This window comes from Catharus ustulatus, chromosome 13 (genome assembly GCF_009819885.2).
Source record: "Catharus ustulatus isolate bCatUst1 chromosome 13, bCatUst1.pri.v2, whole genome shotgun sequence".
Lineage (NCBI taxonomy): Eukaryota > Metazoa > Chordata > Aves > Passeriformes > Turdidae > Catharus > Catharus ustulatus.
This window is the reverse complement of record NC_046233.1, coordinates 9,638,133-9,658,372: the sequence shown is the minus strand read 5'-3', so window position 1 is coordinate 9,658,372 and position 20,240 is coordinate 9,638,133. Positions and strand designations below refer to the sequence as shown.

Here is a 20,240-nt window from a genome sequence, read left to right as displayed (position 1 = left end):
CATGTCCTTGGCAGGTGGTGTTTTCCGATCTCTGTTCACATTTCCTGTGTCCTACAGGGTAACATGAGTAACACATTTCTTGAAGCTGCTTTCTCATCTTTGAACAAGGAATTAACCTTTTGCAGCAGCAGGTTGTAGGCACAGGAGCACTGTTCTTTAGTTCCCTGAACTAGCTAGGGTTAGACAGCGGGTTGCCTTGGACAGCATGTTAGGGAGAGTAGGTGAGAAGAGGTGTGATTGTCTCGTGTCCCTGGTGCTCTGACGCTGGATCTGTAATGTCACAAAAGGCAAACCAAGAGGAGAAAGTTGTTCTGTAACCTGCTGTACAGGAGCTTTTCCTGATGCTCACATGGAACTGCAAGGATGGGAACATCTCATCCTGGAAAAAGACAAGTGCTCTGTCCTGCATGGCTCCTCTGAGCCTCAGTGTTTGTGCCTGTTCTACTCCTCTGGGCGCAGTCCTCCTGCTACTGCTTTTCTCTAAAATCCTCCCTCCAGCCCCAGTCTGTGGCACAGACCTGAGGGTGCTATACCCCCATCCCCAGTGTGCAGCTATCCTCTTCACACTGCTTGTTTGTACAGCCTGGCCTGGTGGCTTTGGGAAGAGGGGGCTGATGCCTAGCTGGGATCACTCTGGATCCACTCTGTCTCCCTTTCATTTCCCTCAAGGTGCAAGGCTGGTCTCGCTCCTGCATCTTGACTTTCATCCTTCGTGCAGCTCCCTTTGACTTACAAACTTGACTTACAGCAGGTTTGTCCCAGCCCTGCATTCACCACTGACCCAACAAGCCCATTCTTGTCTTCTGAAGCTGTGGAGTACCTGTTGTTGGACTCGGCTCCCCACCCAGTGTCTCTGTGCATGTCACCATGTCACCCGTAGCTGGGCTTTTTAAAGTGATCTTCTAGCAGGTATCACGCTGTACTGGTGCCACAAGCTGGTGCCAGACAAGCCAGAGCCCGGCACGCACGGCCTTACTGGGCTGTGCTGGAGTTCAGCTCGCTCCTGTTGCTTCTTGCTGGTACATGGACCCGGCTGCTCGGCCTGAGCGCTGAAACACCGCGATGCCCCGAGGTCACCGTGCTGAACACGTACGGGCTGAGACGCTGCTGCTGGCGGCTGAGAGCGGCGGGCGCGCCCGGCCGTGCTCCGCTCTGGGGCCCTCCAGGGCGCCAGGGGGCGCTGTTGGCAGCGGTTCCTGCGGGAGTCGCTCTGTCCGCGCTGTCGCGGGGCGGGCCCAGCGGGTCCCTCCCGGCGGCCGTCGGGGCGCGCGTGCGCTCGGTGTGGCGGGGCGGGCACGCGGCGGGGCCATGGCGGACTATCTGATCAGCGGCGGCACCGGCTACGTGCCCGACGACGGGCTGACGGCGCAGCAGCTCTTCAGCTGCGGCGATGGGCTCACCTACAAGTGAGTGCGGCCGGCACGGGGATGGGACAGGGGTTTGGGGCTCGGGGCCGCTGCGGTCGCTGACGCGTCTCCCCTCGTTTCCCCGCAGCGATTTCCTCATCCTCCCGGGCTACATCGACTTCACGGCGGACCAGGTGGTGAGTGGCCGGGGCGGGGGAGCGGGCCGGGGGCCGGGCCGGGGGTTGCACCAGTGCCGCCGCTCACCCGCCGCCGCCACCTGCCTCCCCGCCAGGACCTGACCTCGGCGCTGACCAAGAGAATCACCCTGAAGACCCCTCTGGTTTCCTCGCCCATGGACACAGTCACCGAGGCCAGCATGGCCATCGCCATGGCGGTGAGTGCGACCCCGCGGGCGGGCCCCCTGTGCCGCCCTCACCGGGATGGCAGGGCAGGAAACGCTGCCTGAGGCACCCGCGTGGTTGCCCCGGGGGTCCCCGCAGAGCCTCGGGGCGAGCCCGGGCCCGGGAGCTCCATCGGTGCCGACCCCACCGCTGCACCCGGCTGGTGCAGCGCCAGGCAGTGTCTGCAGTGACTCACAGCCGCCTTTGTGTCCCCAGCTAACCGGAGGAATTGGGTTCATCCACCACAACTGCACCCCCGAGTTCCAGGCCAACGAAGTGCGGAAGGTGAAGGTGAGTGGCTGGAAGGGCAGCACTAAATCGTGCTGGCACAGGGTCCTCTGTGGAGGTGGGCAGCGGGTCTGGCCTCGCTGAATGAGCTGTGTGAGGAGATTGCTGACGTGTGCCCGATCTTGGTGTTTCAGAGCTGTAGTGCTGCCAGGGTTTGCAAGCACAGCCCTCTTGTTGTGTGCCAGGCACTGTCTATGGTGAGCCTGGGATTTGAGCCCTCCTGGTGTGGGAGTATTCCCCATCATTTCAGGAGGGAGGTTAGCCTGGAGACTCCTGGATTTTAACATTTGTCTGAGCCTTGTTGTTGGTTTGAGAGTCGTCCTGTTGGTGAGCATGTGGCTAGGCTGGGTGGTTGCAGACCCGTGTGAGTGGCTGCAGTAATCTGCAGGCACGTGCCTCACTCCTGTCTGGCGTAGTAGTGCCACTCAGCCTGGCTGCTGGATCTGCTTCCTTTCAGAAATACGAGCAAGGATTCATCACAGACCCCGTGGTGCTGAGCCCCAATGACCGAGTGCGAGATGTGTTTGAAGCAAAAGCTCGTCATGGATTTTGTGGGATTCCTATCACGGACAATGGGAAGATGGGGGGCAAGCTGGTTGGGATCATCTCGTCCAGAGATATTGATTTCCTGAAAGAGTCAGAGCATGACCTGCCCCTCGGTGAGGTGAGAAGTGCTCACACCTGATGGATGTGAACACTATGTTAGGAAGCAGTGTGGCTTGTGATAAGGACAAGGGTGAGCGTGTGGCTATGAGGGTGTTCTGCCACTGGGAGGGAGCAGCTCCAGCTTAGCTCTGCAGATCTGTCTGTGAGTGTATTTCCAGGAGAGACTGTCTTGCTCATTTGCACTCTCTGAGTGACTCCTGCAGTACAAACCATGCAGTTTATGAGTTGTGGTTATCTTTCAGTGCTGTGGAAACTCTCCCTAATTAATTGCTGATGTTCGTGGCTGCTGCTGTTGGTGGCTGCTGCTGTTGGTGGCTGCTGCTGTAGTCCCACATGCTGGCACTGGTCAGCTTTGTAGCAACTGTGCTCTGCCCAACAAACCCTCCAAGTGCTGAGATTCGTTTTCTGGGCTGCCTGGCCCTGTATGCCTCGTGTGGGTTACTTGCTCTTTCAAATAACCCCCCGAATTTGCAGTCTGGCAGTCTGGCCTTCACAGTGCTTTGCTGTCAGACTCCCCTCATGCAGGAGAACGTTCTGTGATTCCAGTTACACAAGCTGTGTAACTGGAGATCTGCGGTGTTGTCAGGTTACACCACCAGTGCCTCTTGGCCACACTTTGCTCTTCGCTCACAAATATTTTTAGCTCTTGCTGACCAAACCTGGTGTCACATGCTGATCCCTGTTTAGTTTGAAATCAGCTACAAATACGTGATATAAGAGCCTTAAACCAGAAGTAGGTTATAAAAGTGCATGTGGCCCTTTGAAGCTGCCCATTCAGAGGAGCCAGATAAGAATCTTTCCTAATACTTTATGTGAGTTATTCAGCACTGCAGAGCAGGAAACTTTCTGCTGTCAGTGTCTGATGCTTGTCACCAGGCAAGGCCAAGGAAACAAATGGATTCCTCAATCTTTTCTCCACCTGCAGTCCAGCAGTCCTTTTACTGAGCCATTTGTTGCCATCCACTTAAACAAGCAGGTCTACTGTAGCATTGAAAGCCCATGAATCCCACAGGCTTAGGAAGCATCACCAGCCCTTGTTCTTGTAGGTGATTTTAACCTACTAGATATCTGCTGGCAACTTTTTGTTGCAGCTGGTGAGTGAACCCACGAGGGGAGGGAATATGTTAGATCTGTTTGAAAATAGAGATGGGCTATTTGGAGTTGTGGTGGTTGGAGGCTGCTTGGGGCATAGGGATCATGGAATTATAGAGCTCTTGATATTTGGTAAAATGAGGAGGTACATCAATAAGACTTTTACATTGGACTTCTGGAGGGCAGACTTTGACCTATTTAGGAGACTTATCCAGAGAGTTCCTTGGGAAGCAGCCCTTGAAAACAAAAGAGTTCAGGAAAGATGGGCATGGTTCAAAACAGAGGTCTTGAGGGCACAGGAGCAGACTGTACTTGTGTGCTGAAAGGCGAGGCAAATGTCCAACCTGGATGGGCAGTGAGGTTTTGAAGGAACTTAGGAATAAAAAGAGGATATATCATCTTTGAAAGGAGGGTTAAGTCTCTCAGGAAGTATTTAAAGGGGGCTGCTAGGGCATGTAGAAAAAAAATAGTCATCTGGTGAGGTTCCAGATGACTGGAACCTGGCCAATGTGACACCCATTCAAAAAAGGGGTGGGAAGGAGGATTCTGGTAACTATAGGCCAGATCTCAGTACCAGGTAAAGTTATGGAACAGTTTATACTGAGTGCCATCACACAGCACTTAAAGGATGGCCAGGGTATCAGGCCCAGCCAGCACAGGTTTAGGAGGGGTAGGTCATGTTTGACCATCCTGATCTCCTTTTATGACCAAGTGACCTGCCTGGTGGATGCGGAAAGGCTGTGGATGTTGTTTACTTGGACTTCAGCAAGGCCTTTGACACTGTCTCCCACAGCATTTCCTGGAAAAGCTGGCAGCCTGTGGCTTGGACAGGTGCACTCTTTGCTGGGTTAAGAACTGGCTGGATGACCAGGCCCAGAAAGTGCTGGTGAACAGTGCTACATCCAACTGGAGATCAGTCACCAATTGTGTTCCTCAGGGATCTGTGCTCAGGCCAGTCCTGTTCAATATTTTTATTGATTACATGGATGAGGATATTGAGCTTTTCATTAGTAAATTTGCAGATGACACTAAGCTGGGAGCCTGTGTTGATCTGTTGGAAGGTAGGAGGGCTCTGCAGAGAGACCTGGAACGTTTGGATGGATGGGCAGAGTCCAATAAAATGAAGTTTAATAAGTCCAAGTGCCAAGTCCTGCATTTTGGCCACAAAAACCCCCTGCAGTGTTAGAGGCTGGACAGTGCCTTGGCAGAAAGGGACCTGGTCGACAGCCAGCTGAAAATGAGCCAGCAGTGTGCCTTGGTGGCCAAGAAGGCCAATGGCTCCTGGCCTGTATCAGGAATAGTGTGGCCAGCAGGAGCAGGGAGATCATTCTTCCCCTCTACTCAGCACTGGAGTGCTGTGTCCAGTTCTGGGCCCCTCAGTTTAGGGAGGACATTAAGACACTTGAGTGCATCCAGAGGAGGGCGGCAAGGCTGTTGAGCGGCTGAGGGAGCTGGGCTTGTTCAGCCTGGAGAAAAGGAGACTCAGAGGTGACCTTATCACTCTACAGCTCGCTGAAAGGTGGTTGTAGTCAGGTGGGGCTGGTCTGTTTCTCCAGGCAGCAACTGACAGAACACAGTCTCAAGCTGCATCAAGGGAAATATAGGTTGGATATTAGGAAAAGGTTTTTAGGAAAATTTTAGGAAAGATGATAAAGTACTGGAATGGTCTTCCTGGGGGAGGTGGTGGAGTCACCGTCCCTGGAGGTGTTTAAAAAAAAAATTGATGTGGCACTCAGTACCATGGTTTAATTGAAGTGTTAGGGCCTGGGTTGTACTGGATGATCTTGGAGGTCTCTTCCAACCCAGTGATTCTGTGATATGTCTTTGATGCCTCAGGCTTCTCTTGAGATGTGGGTTCTGTCACAGACAGCATTTTGGGTAGATGCAGGCGTTGTCAGCCTCTTTCCGATGCAAAATATGTGTTCTTATGCTATAAATAACTAAAATGTTCCTTCTTTGTGTGCAACTGATCTGCCTTCCTGAAGGGTTAGAGAATGTTCCCTTTTAGCTTTGCCCGGCCTTCTCAAATAACCTTGCATGGGGACTTGATGATCGCAGAATGCTGTGGTTGGAAAGAGACTTGGAGGTCTCTTGTCAAGCCACCTGCTTGAGGCACATTGAGCTAGAGGAGGTTTTGTGGGGCTGTGTCTAAATCTCCAAGGATGGAGATTTCATTATCTCTCTGGGTTGCTCTCCCAGTGGGAGACCACTGTTGTGGTGAAAGCCACCATACCAGGTCAGATGTTTCCCTCTTGTCCACTGTCCAGCACTGCCCTTGTGTTTTGGTGCTTGTTTGTCAGAGTGTGGGTGAGCATATTTGGATTGACGCAACTCCTTTGCCCCACTGACCTGACCAGCAGCAGCAGTGGGGTTATTCTGGGCAGAGCCCTTCCAGGGCCTGTGCACTGGAGATGCTGCCTGAAAACGAGACTGAGGGCACCATTTCTGCCAAAACAGCATGATATTCTGAAGGTGTCTCCAGCCCTTATTTGCGTGTGTTCCATTGAAAGGGAGAGCTGTCCCAAATAAGGATCATCTGAGAATTGTCCCTTGTTTCCAGGTGCTTTCACTTGTCTTCCTGAGGCCTTCTGCCATCTCCTGTTTTCAGTGCACTAATGGGCTTGGGGCCTGATGCCAGTGCCCACATGGGGACAGCACACTGGAGGCTTTGCCTGTGTGTTTCTAGAGGCGTGTTGCTGTGCTGTGGGCTCTTTTGTGGAGCACTCCCGCATGGCCGCTGTGGAGCATTTCACGTGGGCAGGGGGCTTTGGTATTTTCAGATCAGTGTGAAGGAGTTCTTGTGACTTTTTATCTTCTCCCACCCACTAGATCATGACAAAGCGGGAGGATCTTGTTGTGGCCCCAGCTGGCGTAATGTTGAAAGAAGCAAATGAAATTCTGCAAAGGAGTAAAAAAGGTACCTATGACTGTCTGTGGCACGAGGGAGAGCTGTGGAAGCGCTGGGCTGGGGCAGCAGTGGGTGAATGTGGGCACACAGTCCCTGTGTGGGTGAAACATGGGAGATGACAGTGAAAAGAGTACCCACATCCCTCTGCCAGGGTACAGAGTTCACATGCCTTCATCTCGAATGTGTTTGGAGTTGAGGGATTCTTGGCAGCCCTGCATTTGCCTGTCCAACCTCACGTCTTTTTTTTTTTCCTGTCCTTGCCTTCACATTTCAGCACTCAGTTCAGCTCTCTTACGGTTTAATAGTTTGACTTTTAACAGGGTGTTGTGTGTATAATTATTAAAAAATGCACATGTTTTCTATGGTTGATGTAAAAATACTGAGTCCTTCTCCAGTCCTATAAACAAACTCCTTTCTCTGTTTCTCGAGCCAGGGCTGCTGGCATCCATTGCCAAGCAAGATTTGGTAACACACCTCTGAGTCTCCATCTTATAGCAGTTTCTGCCTGCCCACTGCTCCTGGTCTGCTGCACTGCTCTGAGCTAATGTCTGTCTGCTGCAGAAATACGCAGTAATGTTCTTTCTGTCTGTTTCCAGGCAAGCTGCCAATTGTTAATGAAGATGACGAGCTGGTGGCTATCATTGCCCGCACTGATCTCAAGAAGAACAGGGACTACCCTCTGGCTTCTAAAGACTCCAAGAAGCAGCTGCTCTGTGGTGCTGCTATTGGGACCCACGAGGATGACAAGTACCGGCTGGACCTGCTAGTGCAGGCTGGCGTGGACGCTGTTGTGCTGGTGAGGACCCACAGGCATTGTGTCAGCCTGGGATACTGGGGGATGAGTCCCTGGGCTGGATGAAGCTCTCTGAAAGTGTCGCAGCAGTGTGGCACTCACTGTCTTTGCCACAGGCCTTTCTGTATTAGAATATGGCAGTTTGTTGACCTCTCAGTCTTGTTCAGGTTAGAATCCTGAGACTGGAGGGATTCATCTTGCCTGGAGACTTACATGACCTGGAAGGAGTTTGTAGGGTGCATGGAAGCTCCGAAGGCTGAGAAGAGAAACATAATCAGTTAATACAGAATCTTCTACAAATATCTCTTGCACTCTGCCACCAGCCTCTCTGATGTTCCTGACTAGTTTTGAATATTTGGCTTTTTATAGTTTCCCTTCGTCCCTTTGGTATTTGGTACTGTGTTACTCTCTTACTGATGTTCAGGAGCGGTCAGTGAGCCCAGAGCTACTCTCTTTTGCTGGTCTCTTTTTCTGGCCAGTAAACTTTCAGGCACAGTTGTCACTGCCTGTATTTGCACATGGTTTTCTTATTGATTCTGATCCTGTGAGTCTGCTGTGCTCTAGGGCATGGCTGAGCAGTGGGAAATGTTTAACAGACATGATTTGACTAGGTCATATCATAGGGCAGGGACTGAGTGCTCAATGCTTGACATATGGTATTTGAGCTGCTCTGCTGCACAGTGGAGAGGTATATCCCCCCACCAGCCCTCCTGGGTTTCACAAGGAACATTCTCCATTTCACCTGTAGTTTGAGACAGGGCTGACAGTGTCCTGCTGTTAGAGCCAGATGGTTCTTATCCACAGACAGATGTTCTGCTTGTTGCCTTCTGTAGAAGCTACAGGATTAAACAAGAAGGATATTACTGAAGTCTTTACAATGCATTGTAAAGGGAAAGTACATTCCTGTCTTGGCAGCAGCTCCTCCTGGGGTTCTGTGCCCAATTTGGGGAGTCATTTTGCCCATTACCCAGCTTAGCAGAGACCCCAGCAAGCAGAGTGAAGATCTGAAGCTGCATTTGTAATCTGCAGAAATTCTGGTTGAAACTGATTTTCTTTCTGTTGCAGGATTCCTCTCAGGGGAATTCCATCTTCCAGATCAATATGATAAAATACATTAAGGAGAAGTATCCCAACTTACAAGTTATTGGAGGAAATGGTAGGCATGTGTTGAAGACTGTTCTTGTCTTTAAATGGCATTTGTTTCTCAGACATAGAGGGAACTGCAGGGATGTGAATGAAAGGGTCATCTTGGTAAATTTCTGTGTACTTAAAATGTTTTCTTCTGACTTGTGGACTGGAGCAAGACCACTGTAGACACAGGGCTGTACCTTACTGCTGCAGATACTTGGGAGCCTTTCTTCTGCAGCACAGTGCTTTACAATCTTCTGTGGCACATTAGCTTATTTTACACACCAGTTTCAAATTTTGCATAATAATGAACATTGCTTGATGTGGAAATCTAATGACAATTTTCCCTGCTTCTTGACGGCAGAGTCCAGTGGTCTTGTCTTTACCCAGTGCTGCTGTTAGCTGTACTCTGCCCTTCCTACCTCGTGTGGCCCAGAGAGTGCGTGGACCATACCACGACTTTTGCTGCCTCAGCCTTTGGCGGGAAGTGTGTTGCGGGATGGTCTAAAGGGGCAGTGTCACCTCCACCACTGGGACAGCTGGGGCAGAAACTCACTGCTCCTCCCAGATAGGCCTGGCTGTGACACAGGCTGTTGCCGTTGCCCTGGGTGGGGGATGTTGGCAAGGCAGAGAAGTGTTGTTTGCTAATGTGTTTCTGTTTCTAAACCGATTTCTGCTCCCCACAGTGGTGACTGCCGCTCAGGCCAAGAACCTCATTGACGCGGGGGTTGATGCCTTGAGGGTCGGGATGGGCAGTGGCTCCATCTGCATCACACAGGAAGGTGAGAGAGATCAGCCGCTCCTAAATAGGCTGAAGACACGTGTCTAGTAGAAATTCCCTGCTGAAAAAGCAGCATGCCTGGGATGGAATTCTCCCGTTGTGAGGGCAGTGTCCAGCAGCAAGACATCTTTCACCCCTTTTGTCCAGGACTTCCAACCTTTGGGGTGGCAGCAGCAGCAAAGGCATTTCCCAGTACTGACCGAGACTGAGTAGAGCCGGTGTGGCAGATGGTGGCTTTGCCTGAGGGGAGCTGTTGGCTCGGTGTGGGATGGGGCTGGTGGGCAGCTGTGCAGGGAGAGGGGTTTGCTGGATCCCCTGTGCTGATGGGGGAAGTGCACTGGGCTGTCTGTGCTTCCTTTCCCTCTGGCAGCAGTGTGCGTGATGCTTGAGTATTGATCTGGGCTCAGTGCCTTTGCAATTTCCAGGCCAAAATGAGATTTCTTGCTTTTGTCTCTGCAGTCAGACAGAGCTTGTGTGGGGCAGAGGCTGTGTCACCCTTAGCTAAAAGGCAAGAGGGGCATCTCCCAGACCCTGACAAGTCTGTCTTGAGGATGGGCTCAGTCTTTGTGTGTTGAACACAAGATGGGGAACAGAGAGGTGGTGCAGTCCACAAGCACAGCCTCTCACTGGTTTGGTCCTTGGTCTGTGCCACAGGAGGCAGCAAGTGAGCAGCTGCTGGCTGTAGGAGCTGCATTAGCTCTGTCGTTTCCAGCATGGAAAGCAGCCCTGGACCTGTGCTGTGCTCCTGCTTTGCCTGGCTGCTGGGGGTTCCCAGGGCAGTCTGTCTCAGATCTCTCTAAGGAGGGAGTAGTATCCTTGGGCTGACACTTCCATAGCCAGAGCAGAGCCAGGACATGTCTTGCCCAGGCTCCGAGGTAGAGGCATGCTCTGATCTGCAGAGTGGTGAATGTCCCAGGGGTTCCTCCAGCTGCCTGGGAGATGGGGTTGGGTGCTGTTTTTGGCAAAGGTGCAGAGCAGAGGTAGAATGTTGTGCTTCACGGGAGTTGTGGTTGCAGAACTCTTGCTCTCCAGGTTTTTGGCCCTGTTAAGGGCAAGAACTCTGCCTTTTTGGGATAGGGGTCACCTCTGGGTGGCTGCTGGGGTAGGGCGAGCATGCGCTGCGCACAGCCGGGCCTGACCACCTTAGATCTGGCCTCTGGCTTGGCTCAGGATAGGAAGGGTCTGCAAAGTCAGCTCTGTTCCACACCGTATGCTCTGCCCAGTAGCAGGTCACTTCTGGGGTCCTTTGTTCTGCTGCTGTTCTTCTGTCTCTAAAATGTGTGTGTTTGTTTTTGTTTAGCTGCTCCAAAGATCCCTCCAGACCTAAAGTCCCACAGCCCCAAATGCCCTTCTACTGTCACGGGCACCTATAGTAAGTCACTTGCCCTGTTCCCAACCCTAATTATGTGTCTTGAAGCAGGACCCTGATTTGGCTGCACATGGCCCTACTGCTTGTTTGAGAATAATTTAGCTGTAGATGCACTTGGGGTTTTGTGGCTTTGGATACTGGTTTTGAATCTGAAATGAAATCTGAGAAGCCTTTCTGATTTCATAAAGCAGAATCTGAACTGTCCAAGCTGAGGGAACTCAGGCCTGTCCTCTCTCCACTCCAAAATTCAGTTAGGAGCCTGACTGTACCTTCCTGGATCCCTAGCCAGGCATGCTCCTGCTGATCTGGTACTGGGATGTGATCCCTGAGCAGTTCTCCATCATGCTCAAAATACAGCCCTAGTTCTGGAGAAGTTGTGCCGTGGCCAAGCTTCCCATGGAGCTGGCTCTCCTGAGCTACAGAGGGACTTCACTGTGCATGGCCACCTTGGCAGCTGCATTCCATCTTTTCCCCACCAAATCCTGTGGAGAGAAGGGGCTTTTGCCTGCCCAGCACAGGATGCAGTGTTTTCTGCTCTGATGCTCTTACAAGCAACCCCTGCAAGGCAAGCCTTAGGCTTTGTCCTTTCTCCTAGTTTTGACACACCTCAAAGGCAGAGGTTTACTCTTGGCAGATCCTGGAAGGTTTTCTCTAGCAGATGATTTTGTAGGGCCACCCTTTGCCAATACACTAAAAGGGACAAACCCTCACCCTGACCGTGTGATGTGTGTGTGTGCTCAGAACCCTGCTTGGGAAGCCTGCGCTCGGGGCTGTGGCACTGGGCACTGGGACAGTCAGAGGGGCACGATGCTCCCAGGGGCCCTGGGCCAAGCTGTGCCTAAAAATGACTGGTCTCTGTCATTGCGCTTGAGAGGTTTCTGCAGGCCCTGCACTGTCTACGGCACAATCCCATAGACCCTGGACTCCAAACCCTGCAGAAATGGGTGCTTCTCCACAGAGCTCTTCCACAGCAGCGTTTTGCAGCTGCACTGTGGCCTTCAGCAGTGCAGAACTGTGCAAGACCTTCTCTTTAAGGGCATTGATGATAAAGCTGGCAGCCTCTCCCTGGCTGGCTGAGCCTGAGCTGAATGCTGAGGTCTGATTAAATTTAGTTCTCAGCCTGGAGTCTGGCTGCTCTCCCTCAGCAGCTGCTGCTGAGTACTGGGAGTAGAGAAACTGTAGCCCTCCGGGCCCCAGCAGGCCTCTGCCAGGGATCTGCTGCCAGCACTGCTGCCATGCAGGCTGAACCACACCTGGATTTCACACTCTAAACTACTAATACTGTATGGCCTTAATCTTACCCGGTTTATGGGACTAACCATGACTGGAGAAAAGGCTTCCAGTTGATGGTGGGGAAGGGACGTCTCCCTGAGAGAAGCTTATCTCAGTGTTCTTGCATGCCTGTGGCTGACAAACATGTTACAAGACATGCCTTGTGCTGGTTTTCCTCACATAATGGGAAACTTCTTAACTGCTACCAACTGGGAAGAACAAGTAAATCCAAAGCTAGTAACTCTCTCCTCATGGGGCAGCTAAACTTGATGGAATCCTTGCTACATTGCAGGGCAGGAACATAAATTACTATCAAACCATTCTGCCTGTTTCCCTTTCCACTGCTGCATGTGTGTTTGTGTGTATATGCAGACCTGTATGTATAAATATATTTATATCTATACCATATACAGGCATATGAGCTCTCTCCCAGCCAACTGCCTTTCTATTCAAGAGGCACATCATACAGATGCTAGGTACATGGACAAGGGGTCTGGCAGCTCCGGGAGAGAGCCAGCAGTGGGACATGGCTACATGCCAGGGATGCTTTGGAGAGGGGCTTTTGGAGTTTGCTTTATTTCCTTCCCACATGTCTGCTGTGCACCAGGATTGAGCCACAAATCTCATCTGATCCCAGACATCCGATCAAAGACCCCAGTCCCGAGGTTACTCACAGCTTTTTGGAGCCAAGAGCTGTGAGGACGTCTCAGCAGGCATCTCCTGGGCATCTGCTTCTCTTGCAATTCAGCCTAGAGAAGGAGCATCCAGGGATTTGTGCATTCTGAGTGCTAGAGCATGTGTGTTCTAGAAGCCTGAAAGAGCCTGCTGGGACGGGGATGTGCTGCTGCACGGAGCTGACCCTGTGCGTGCTCTGTCCTGCAGTGCTGGCGTGCGGCCGTCCCCAGGCCACGGCGGTGTACAAGGTGTCCGAGTACGCCAGGAGGTTCGGCGTGCCCGTCATCGCCGATGGAGGCATCCAGACAGTTGGGCACATCGCCAAGGCCCTGGCACTTGGGGCCTCCACAGGTGAGCACTATTGTAGGGAATCTCCTAGGAGGTCTTTCCATATGGCATCACACTGGGCATGAGGGTATTTAGCTGCAGGTGGCTGGGGGCATGGGGACTGCAGCCACTGCTGTGTCCAGGAACCCCAAGGGATTTTGCAGCCACTGCCACTGCTGCTGATGTGCTGTTCTTGTGCCAGTGATGATGGGCTCTCTCCTGGCTGCCACCACGGAGGCCCCAGGCGAGTACTTCTTCTCGGATGGCATCAGGCTGAAGAAATACCGCGGCATGGGCTCCCTAGATGCCATGGACAAGAACTTGGGAAGCCAGAATCGGTATTTCAGGTCAGAGATGGTGCTTTGGGGCAGTAGATCAAGCTTTTGGGGCTTCACTGCTTCACAAATACCCTTGATTTGTGCTTTCATGCAGTGAGACAGACAAAATTAAAGTGGCCCAGGGAGTCTCCGGTGCAGTGCAAGACAAAGGCTCTATCCATAAATTCATTCCATACCTAATTGCTGGGATCCAGCATTCGTGCCAGGATATTGGTGCCAAGAGCTTGACCCAAGTCCGGTGAGTGCTTCCCTGTGCCTATACTCGGGTTAGGCCATGCTTTCTGGAGTCCCTGTGCAGCTGTACTCAAGGTGTGGTGTGTTCTGGAGTTTGTAGCTCTTCCCTCATCTCCAGTGGGCACTGCATCATGGATCTGCCAGCCCCAGGGACACAGCACTGTGGTCTCTTGTGGCATATTCAGCTGGCTGTGCTCAAAATGTTGGGGTTACGTTACCCAGCCTGGTTCCTAGGGGTACAGCTGGAGGAACTAGTGACCTTCATCCCAGATTTTCCAGCAGAACTTCTGTCAGAGCACTGTCTTCCCTGGACTCTGCCTGGCTTTTGACAGGTGTCCTTCCTCCTCAGAGCCATGATGTACTCGGGAGAGCTGAAATTTGAGAAGAGGACAACATCTGCCCAGGTTGAAGGAGGGGTGCATGGCCTCCACTCGTAAGTGCTTCTGGCAGGATCCTTGTCACGTTGGGGGGATATTGGGGGTCAGGAACAGCCACCCTGTACCTCGGCTGCCATGCCTTTGGCTTGGTGTGCCATTCATTGGCTTGCCCCGGCACTACACGGCCGGGCCAAGCCATGGCCTGTCAGGGTGCTGAGGCTGTTCCCCTCCCTGGGCTGGCAGGACCCATTCTATACTGCACCTTTGTCCCTGTCCTGAGTGAGGTGGGTCAGTAAAGGGGCTCCCTGGTGCTGCTTCCCTCGCAGGTATGAGAAGCGCCTCTTCTGAAGGAGATCCGTCTGTGTCTGTCCTTGTGCCACCCAGCCCCGCACCGCTCCGTGCGGGAGCTGCTCGTGCTGCAGAAGTGCCATTATTCTGGGCTGCCTGGAGCTCCCGCTGTCCCTTGGCTGCTTTCTGACCACCTGCGGGGCCCACCTTCCACCCGGGAGCTGTGATCCTGGGCTGGAGCCTTGCACGTGTCGGCCATGTTTTACAATAAAAAATGAAAATATGTGCAGTTGGTGTCAGCCAGGAGCCCCTCTTCCTTCTTTACCTTCCTTGCTCTCCGTCCTTGGCTCTGTCCCTTGCTTCCCACAGTCAGAGGCAGCTGATAACCCCAGAAGGGACTGTGTGCAACAGGAAGGGGAGAGCCCTGAGATAGGGCTGAGTGGGTAACACTGTGTGGCTTTAAAAATCTTCCTGAGAGCAGAAAACGAGGGCTGGGCTGCTGGGCAAGAAGGCAAACCATTTTGCAGGCCCTCACGTCCTGCTGGGAGCTGCCAAACCCAGCTGTGGCAGCAGCCAGGATGCTGCAGGCCCCCATTCCTGGTCCACCTGCTGCATTCCCCTTATCTCTTGTTGCCACACAGTGGCTGCACCCCTTGGGCTGTTCACTGTGGATTACGTGCCCAGGCTCCAAGGGAGCAATTGTTTGCTGGAAGGTGGGCAATGTACTGGAAGGGACACAAGTTTATAGAGGAGCTGATCTGCTTGTCTGCAGTCCTGAGCAGTGCAAACTTCCATGGCTTGGCGGGTTTACCTGTGCTTGCAGTGCCAGGAGCCAAGAAGTATTTTACAGCTGTATCAGTTGTACATGTCCCACATGTCACTCCTGCTGAAGTGTGTGTTCACCATCCGTGTTCTGGGGATGTCAAATTTGATTTATACACTAAAACCAGAGCCTTGACTCCAATGCCATGGTGTCAGTGTCACTAAGACACTTGCTAAGCAAAGCCACCCTACCCTTGCAGCTGCATCCCCTGCCTTTGGCTGCCAAGGGGGCAGAGTTCAGGGCATGAGGCTTCCATTAGATACAGGTATTCTCTTCCCCAGGGGTGACATCCCCAACCATGAACCAACCAGTGTGAGGGCAGGATAGGTATCCTCTCCGTGTCCCCTGCTGGAGCTGACCCTTCAGTTGAGAGGGGGTGCAGTACCCTTGGACCAACACTGCCCAAGGGCCCAGCAGTGCTGGGTGGTGCAAAGCCCCACAGGAGAGCCCAAGCCAGGCCAGCAGCAGTGGGGACACTAATTGCTGGTGCTGGCTGTGCACAGGAAGCTGCTGGCACATGGCATCCTACCAGCACACATGCTGCCCAGTGCCCAAGGTGAGCACATGCCACATCAGTTTGTTGCAGCCTCAATGCACTGTGCATTAACTACCACACAATTACTAGTACTTCCCATTTACATGTATTTTCCTCGTAGAGCTTCACATGTGCCCAGGGGTGTACAGCTCACCCCACCAGCCGTCACCCTCCCTCAGATGAGGCTTCTTACTGCCAAGGTATAGGGGCATGGCCTTGGCAGGGCTGTGGGAGCAGTGCTGCCAGCAAAGCCTTGTGCTGTGCCCCACAGTCCCCAGCCCAGACTGGGCAAGGAGGTGAAGAAGTCAGGGACTGCAGGGAAGAGCTAGGCCCATGTATTTCACAGCCCTCGTGTGTGCAGAGTCATCACCCAGCTGGCAGCTCCACAGTTCACTATGGAGCATTTCTCAGCTGGGAGCTTCAGGCAGGCAAGAGGAAGAACCGTGGGCATGGCAGGCAGTGCCTACATGTCGTAGGTGCCCCGCGGGGGGATGAGCCCAGCAGCCACCAGGCGCCTTTCATTCACTAGGAAGTTGAAGGTTGCACATGCATTCGCCTGTGAACAGAAAAGGGAGTGAGTGAAGCTCCAGCCCTCAGAAAGGAGAGTCGGCCCCTCCCCACAAGGTACATGACCCCCTCCCTCCTTTGCAATGGGGTGCTGCCTGCGCTCACCCTTTCTTACCGTGTCCTGCACCTCCACAGCAATCCCGCACTCCCGCATCTGCTTCAGCGTGGCTGGGTGGAGCCGCTCCACCCTGTCCCCTGTGCCCAGCACCAGGATCTCTGCAACCAGGGCACGACAAGGGTGGGCAGGGCAGCATTCGAGCTGTCCCGGCCCAGACCTGCCCTTCCTGCACGGACCAATGGCTCCCGCACAGCCCCCCCGACAGGAGCCCGAAAGGGGGGCACCCCGCGCCCCTCATTCCCCGCGTACCTATCTGGGGCTCCAGCAGCCGGAACAGCGACAGACTCTCGTGCGAGATGTCCCGGTGAGAACCAACCTGCGGGGACACGGCGGGCGTTGTCCCCGGTGCGCGGTGGGGACCGGCAGCCCCCGCCCCGCCGCCGGGCACTCACGTTCCACTGGAGGATGCTGCGGGGCAGGACGGCGCAGGGCCCCACCACCACGTCTCCGCTGATGGTGAAGCCGCGGGTGCTGTAGCCCTCGATGAACATGGTATTTGGGGACTCCGGCTCCAGCACCATCACCCGCGTCCGTTGGTACATCTCATCATCCGCCGGCGTGAGCCGGTGACCCCGGCACGGCGCTCTGCGGGGAGAGCGAGCAGCTGGGACAAGTGGGACCCACGGACACCCCCCGGAGACCCTACGGGCACCTCCCCCGGTCGCAGGGCAGCCGCGGTGCCGGCTGCCGGTGCCGGTACCTGCCCGCCGCCCGCCCCACGGCCGGCACGAGCCGCCGCAGCGCCGCCACCGCCGCCATGGCCGCGACACCGCCGGAACCGCCGGGCGGCCCCGCCCCCGCCGCTACCGCCCCCCGGCGGCCGGGGCCGGGACAGCGCCACCGGGGGAGCGGGGTCGGACCGGGGCTCCCAGGGAGCACTCGGGGTTCCCCCGCCCGCGGGTCCTGAGGGGCGGGAGGGCCGCGACACTCACACACCCGCTGCTCCTGGGCCCGGGCACGCCCCGACCTGCAGAGCCCAGGTGGGCGCCGGAGCGAAAGCGGCCGGCGGCGGGGCGGGAGCGGCACGGCGGGAGCGGGGTACGGGGTGTCCCGCTGGAGCCTTCCCGACCCCGCCGCCGGGAGGGGCTGCGGACCGGCCCGGGCTGCTGTGCCGAAGGCTGCGGGGCCCGGAGGTGAGAGGGGAGCGGGCGGCTCCCCGGGCGGGAGGGAGCGGGCCCGGGTCTTGGCTGCGCTCCTGGCCCGGCCCTGCCGGTGCCCCGGGGCTGCCCCAGGCTCGGCACGGTGCCCCGGTTCCCCGTGTTCCCCCCTGCGGGCGGCTGTTGCCAGTCGGGGCTGAACCCCCCGAGCCGCCGCCGGGACCTCCCGCTGCACCCTCCCCCCTCCTCCTGCCGCGCTCGGTGAGGCCGGTGGCACGGCGGGCTCACAGGTGTCCTGGGACAGGGACCCACGTCCACACCTGTGTCACCCACCCGGGGCCAGCCGTAGCCTGACACGGCGGGGGCCACCGGGAAGCTCTCCGGCAGTGGCGGCGGAGCGTTTCCCGCCACCGTGCCGTGCCGCAGGCATCAGGAATTCCCACAGCCGGCAGCCTTGGCCGGCGCAGGGTCCCAGGGATCCCCGGGGGACACCGCGGGAGCTCCGAATGGGGCCGGTGGGGTTCCCCACGCGGTCTGAGTTCCCCCCGTGGCGGTGTCGAGGGCTCCTCGCCGGGGCCGGGGCTCTGGCAGCGGTGGGGTCGGACCGAGCCGTGCCGCCTCTGGGCGCAGGTGCCGGGGCAGGTGCCCTCCCTCGGGGACGGCTCGTGTTTCCGGGCCCCGTCGGGGGCTGATGGGCTGGCACCAGTTGCTCCAGCCCCACCGGGGCTTTGTTCGGAGCCGTTTCCTTTTGGCTCGGCCGTGCCGCCCTCCCCTTGGCACCCGGCCCGCGGCGCGGGGGGAGCCGTCAGCACAACCCCGGTCTCTGCCGGCACCCCCGATCACAACGGCCCGGCAGTAGCTCCCACGCACCTCCTCCGCCCCGGTCCCTGCCGGTAAGTCGCCCTCTCCCCTGTTGGCCCACCGACTGCCCCAGGGTTGGGGTGGCATGGCCGTGGTGCCCGTGCCCATCCCTCTGCGGCGCCAGCGCGGGCAACGGAATCCCAAAAGCAGCTGTCCCCGCTGTGCCCAGCTGCCCTGGGGTTTCGTTACCCGCGCTCCCGCCACCGCCTCGCCCCACACGCCCCCCACCCCTGCCCACCACCCTGTGCTGGCAAGAGCCGCGTGTCCCACGCCAGCCCCTCCTTGGGCTGGGGCAGTGCCTGGGGCCACACTCTGGAAGAAGGGTGGTGTCGGGATGGGGGATCACCCGTGTGCCCAGCCTCGTGGCTCAGCCCTTGCACCGGCTGGGGACTCTTCTGTTTCTTGTGTTCCCAACAGCTAAAAATAGCATCTGGCTTCCTGGGAGAGCATGGGGAGCATGGGGAGCATGGCTGCTTGGCCACAGGGTGGATGTGGTTCCCTGCACCACGGAGGTGCATGCTCTGCGATACTGCCAAACTTCCTGCCCATGCCGGCTCTCCCTGGCCCTCACAACACCCCAGTGCCTGCAGGGGTGGACAGGATCCAGCCCCTGGAGAGAGATGGCTTTGGAATGACACGATCACTCCCGCTGAGCAGGCAGCCAGAGAGCCATCGGGGATGTCGTGTCTTTCCAAAGCTCTTTCGGCGCCTCCGAGAGCTCTCCCCAGGCCACTGCGCTGCCAGGCCCACGTGGGCGGCCTGCAGGGACGCTCTGGGGATGTGGACGAATCCAGCCTGGATCCACCTTGTGTGGTGACACAAGGTCCAGCAAGTCCCCCTGGCTGGGCAGGGGTCCTGGGCAGCTCCTGCCCTGCGGACAGTCAGCAGTTGGTCTGGTGTGAGCAGCGATTCTCAGATCACCTCTTGGCTGTGGGTGGTGCAGGGAGCACCCCACCATGGCACGCCTGGGGGACGTGTTCTCACTCCTGCCCTGGGGCTGCAGATTCTCACTGGCTGTGGGCTGCAGAGCTGCCTGAGGAGCCCCAAAACGAGTTGTTGCATTCCTGGAAGAGCACATGCAGCAGGATCTGCCCTTGCCCTGCTTCCCCCCCCGCCCCCCCTCGCTGTTCCCCCATGCACACAAGCCCTGGAGGAACCGGTTTGGGCCCTGCGGGCAGAGCTCCTTCCACCCCCTCCCTTCCTCCACGGGGAGGGCAGGAAGGGCACAGCACAGAGGGAGGTCCCTCGCTCTGTGCTGTGGTGGGTTTTGGTGCTTCCTGCTCCCTGTCTGTCAGGCTTGGTGCCGTGGGGCTGGGGGTTTGCTGGGCCCTTGCCCTGTCCCCAGTTCAGCAGCCATTTGCACACTTGTCAGGGAGCTGGCCAGCAGTGTGAGCTCTCTGTCAGATCTGTGCTCCAAGCATTGCTGTGGAGCAGCTCAGCTCTGCACATGTAATCAAGACCACGATGGCGTGATCTAATCGCTTCCACTTCCTTCTTCCTGGGGCTGATAAGTGAGACACTGCTCATGTGCTGGACAGGCAAGCTGCCCACTGGGGCAGGCCTGGAGAACGTCGCAGGGTGTGCACCCACAGCTGCTCATTGCTTTGCCATGCAGAGCCCGTGCCGGGAGCACATGGGTGCTGCTGGGGTTCCTCAGCCATCTTGTCACAGCCTGGCCAAGCCCTGGGGCTCTTGGTGGACAGGCTGGATTGGCCAGCCAGGGTCTACCAGTGACACCCTGCCCACAGCTGGGGTCTGCCTCACACACTCCAGCCCATCCAAGCCTCCCTTCCCACCATAGTTTAGGCTCCCGAACCTACTCCTAGGGCCCCTCGTTGTCCCCAGTAGCCCAGGGATCAGCAGGTTGTGCTCTGGGTTGGGCCATGCCTGCAGCTGCACTGCACTCGCTGCCCCAGACAGCCTCTCTCTGCCCAGGCTTCTCTGACCCCAGCATGG

At 56.1% G+C, this 20,240-nt stretch overlaps 3 protein-coding genes across 4 annotated transcripts; 2 read left to right on the top strand and 1 right to left on the bottom strand.

Moving 5' to 3' along the window:
- The first annotated feature begins 1,212 nt into the window (after nt 1-1,212).
- IMPDH2 (inosine monophosphate dehydrogenase 2) lies at nt 1,213-14,582 on the top strand. The gene is made up of 14 exons (XM_033071352.1): nt 1,213-1,406; nt 1,495-1,543; nt 1,639-1,740; nt 1,964-2,038; nt 2,493-2,699; nt 6,623-6,710; nt 7,298-7,497; nt 8,560-8,650; nt 9,309-9,404; nt 12,927-13,070; nt 13,249-13,393; nt 13,479-13,622; nt 13,968-14,051; nt 14,322-14,582. Exons 1-14 carry the CDS (start codon nt 1,309-1,311, stop codon nt 14,341-14,343), a joined length of 1,545 nt encoding a protein of 514 aa, XP_032927243.1. The 5' UTR covers nt 1,213-1,308; the 3' UTR covers nt 14,344-14,582.
- Nucleotides 14,583-15,728: 1,146 nt separating this feature from the next.
- Nucleotides 15,729-17,062, bottom strand: NDUFAF3 (NADH:ubiquinone oxidoreductase complex assembly factor 3). 2 transcript variants are annotated; one of them, XM_033071704.1, is made up of 5 exons: nt 17,027-17,062; nt 16,719-16,911; nt 16,576-16,642; nt 16,314-16,424; nt 15,729-16,197 (listed from the first exon to the last, which is right to left on the bottom strand). In XM_033071704.1, the coding sequence occupies exons 2-5, from the start codon at nt 16,866-16,868 to the stop codon at nt 16,160-16,162; spliced, it is 366 nt and encodes a 121-aa protein (XP_032927595.1). In that variant the 5' UTR covers nt 16,869-16,911; nt 17,027-17,062; the 3' UTR covers nt 15,729-16,159. The 2 variants fall into 2 exon arrangements, with proteins under 2 accessions (XP_032927595.1, XP_032927594.1); XM_033071703.1 differs by having other exon boundaries at nt 16,324-16,424.
- A 1,701-nt stretch (nt 17,063-18,763) lies between these two features.
- Nucleotides 18,764-20,191, top strand: LOC117002519. Its single transcript, XM_033071702.2, has one exon. The coding sequence runs from the start codon at nt 18,774-18,776 to the stop codon at nt 19,674-19,676; it is 903 nt and encodes a 300-aa protein (XP_032927593.1). The 5' UTR covers nt 18,764-18,773; the 3' UTR covers nt 19,677-20,191.
- Nucleotides 20,192-20,240: the final 49 nt, after the last annotated feature.

What these genes read in the sequence shown, in the direction of transcription:
- IMPDH2 (XM_033071352.1), top strand. Translation starts at nt 1,309, where the DNA reads ATGGCGGACTATCTGATCAGCGGCGGCACCGGCTACGTGCCCGACGAC. An exon ending in ACAAGTTATTGGAGGAAATG is followed by an intron (nt 8,651 to 9,308) that starts GTAGGCATGTGT and finishes TGCTCCCCACAG; the next exon opens with TGGTGACTGCCGCTCAGGCC. An exon ending in GGGGTGCATGGCCTCCACTC is followed by an intron (nt 14,052 to 14,321) that starts GTAAGTGCTTCT and finishes CTTCCCTCGCAG; the next exon opens with GTATGAGAAGCGCCTCTTCT.
- LOC117002519 (XM_033071702.2), top strand. Translation starts at nt 18,774, where the DNA reads ATGTGGTTCCCTGCACCACGGAGGTGCATGCTCTGCGATACTGCCAAA.
- NDUFAF3 (XM_033071703.1), bottom strand. Translation starts at nt 16,868, where the DNA reads ATGTACCAACGGACGCGGGTGATGGTGCTGGAGCCGGAGTCCCCAAAT. An exon ending in GCTGCTGGAGCCCCAGATAG is followed by an intron (nt 16,425 to 16,575) that starts GTACGCGGGGAA and finishes CCCTGGTTGCAG; the next exon opens with AGATCCTGGTGCTGGGCACA. An exon ending in CTGTGGAGGTGCAGGACACG is followed by an intron (nt 16,198 to 16,323) that starts GTAAGAAAGGGT and finishes TTCTGTTCACAG; the next exon opens with GCGAATGCATGTGCAACCTT.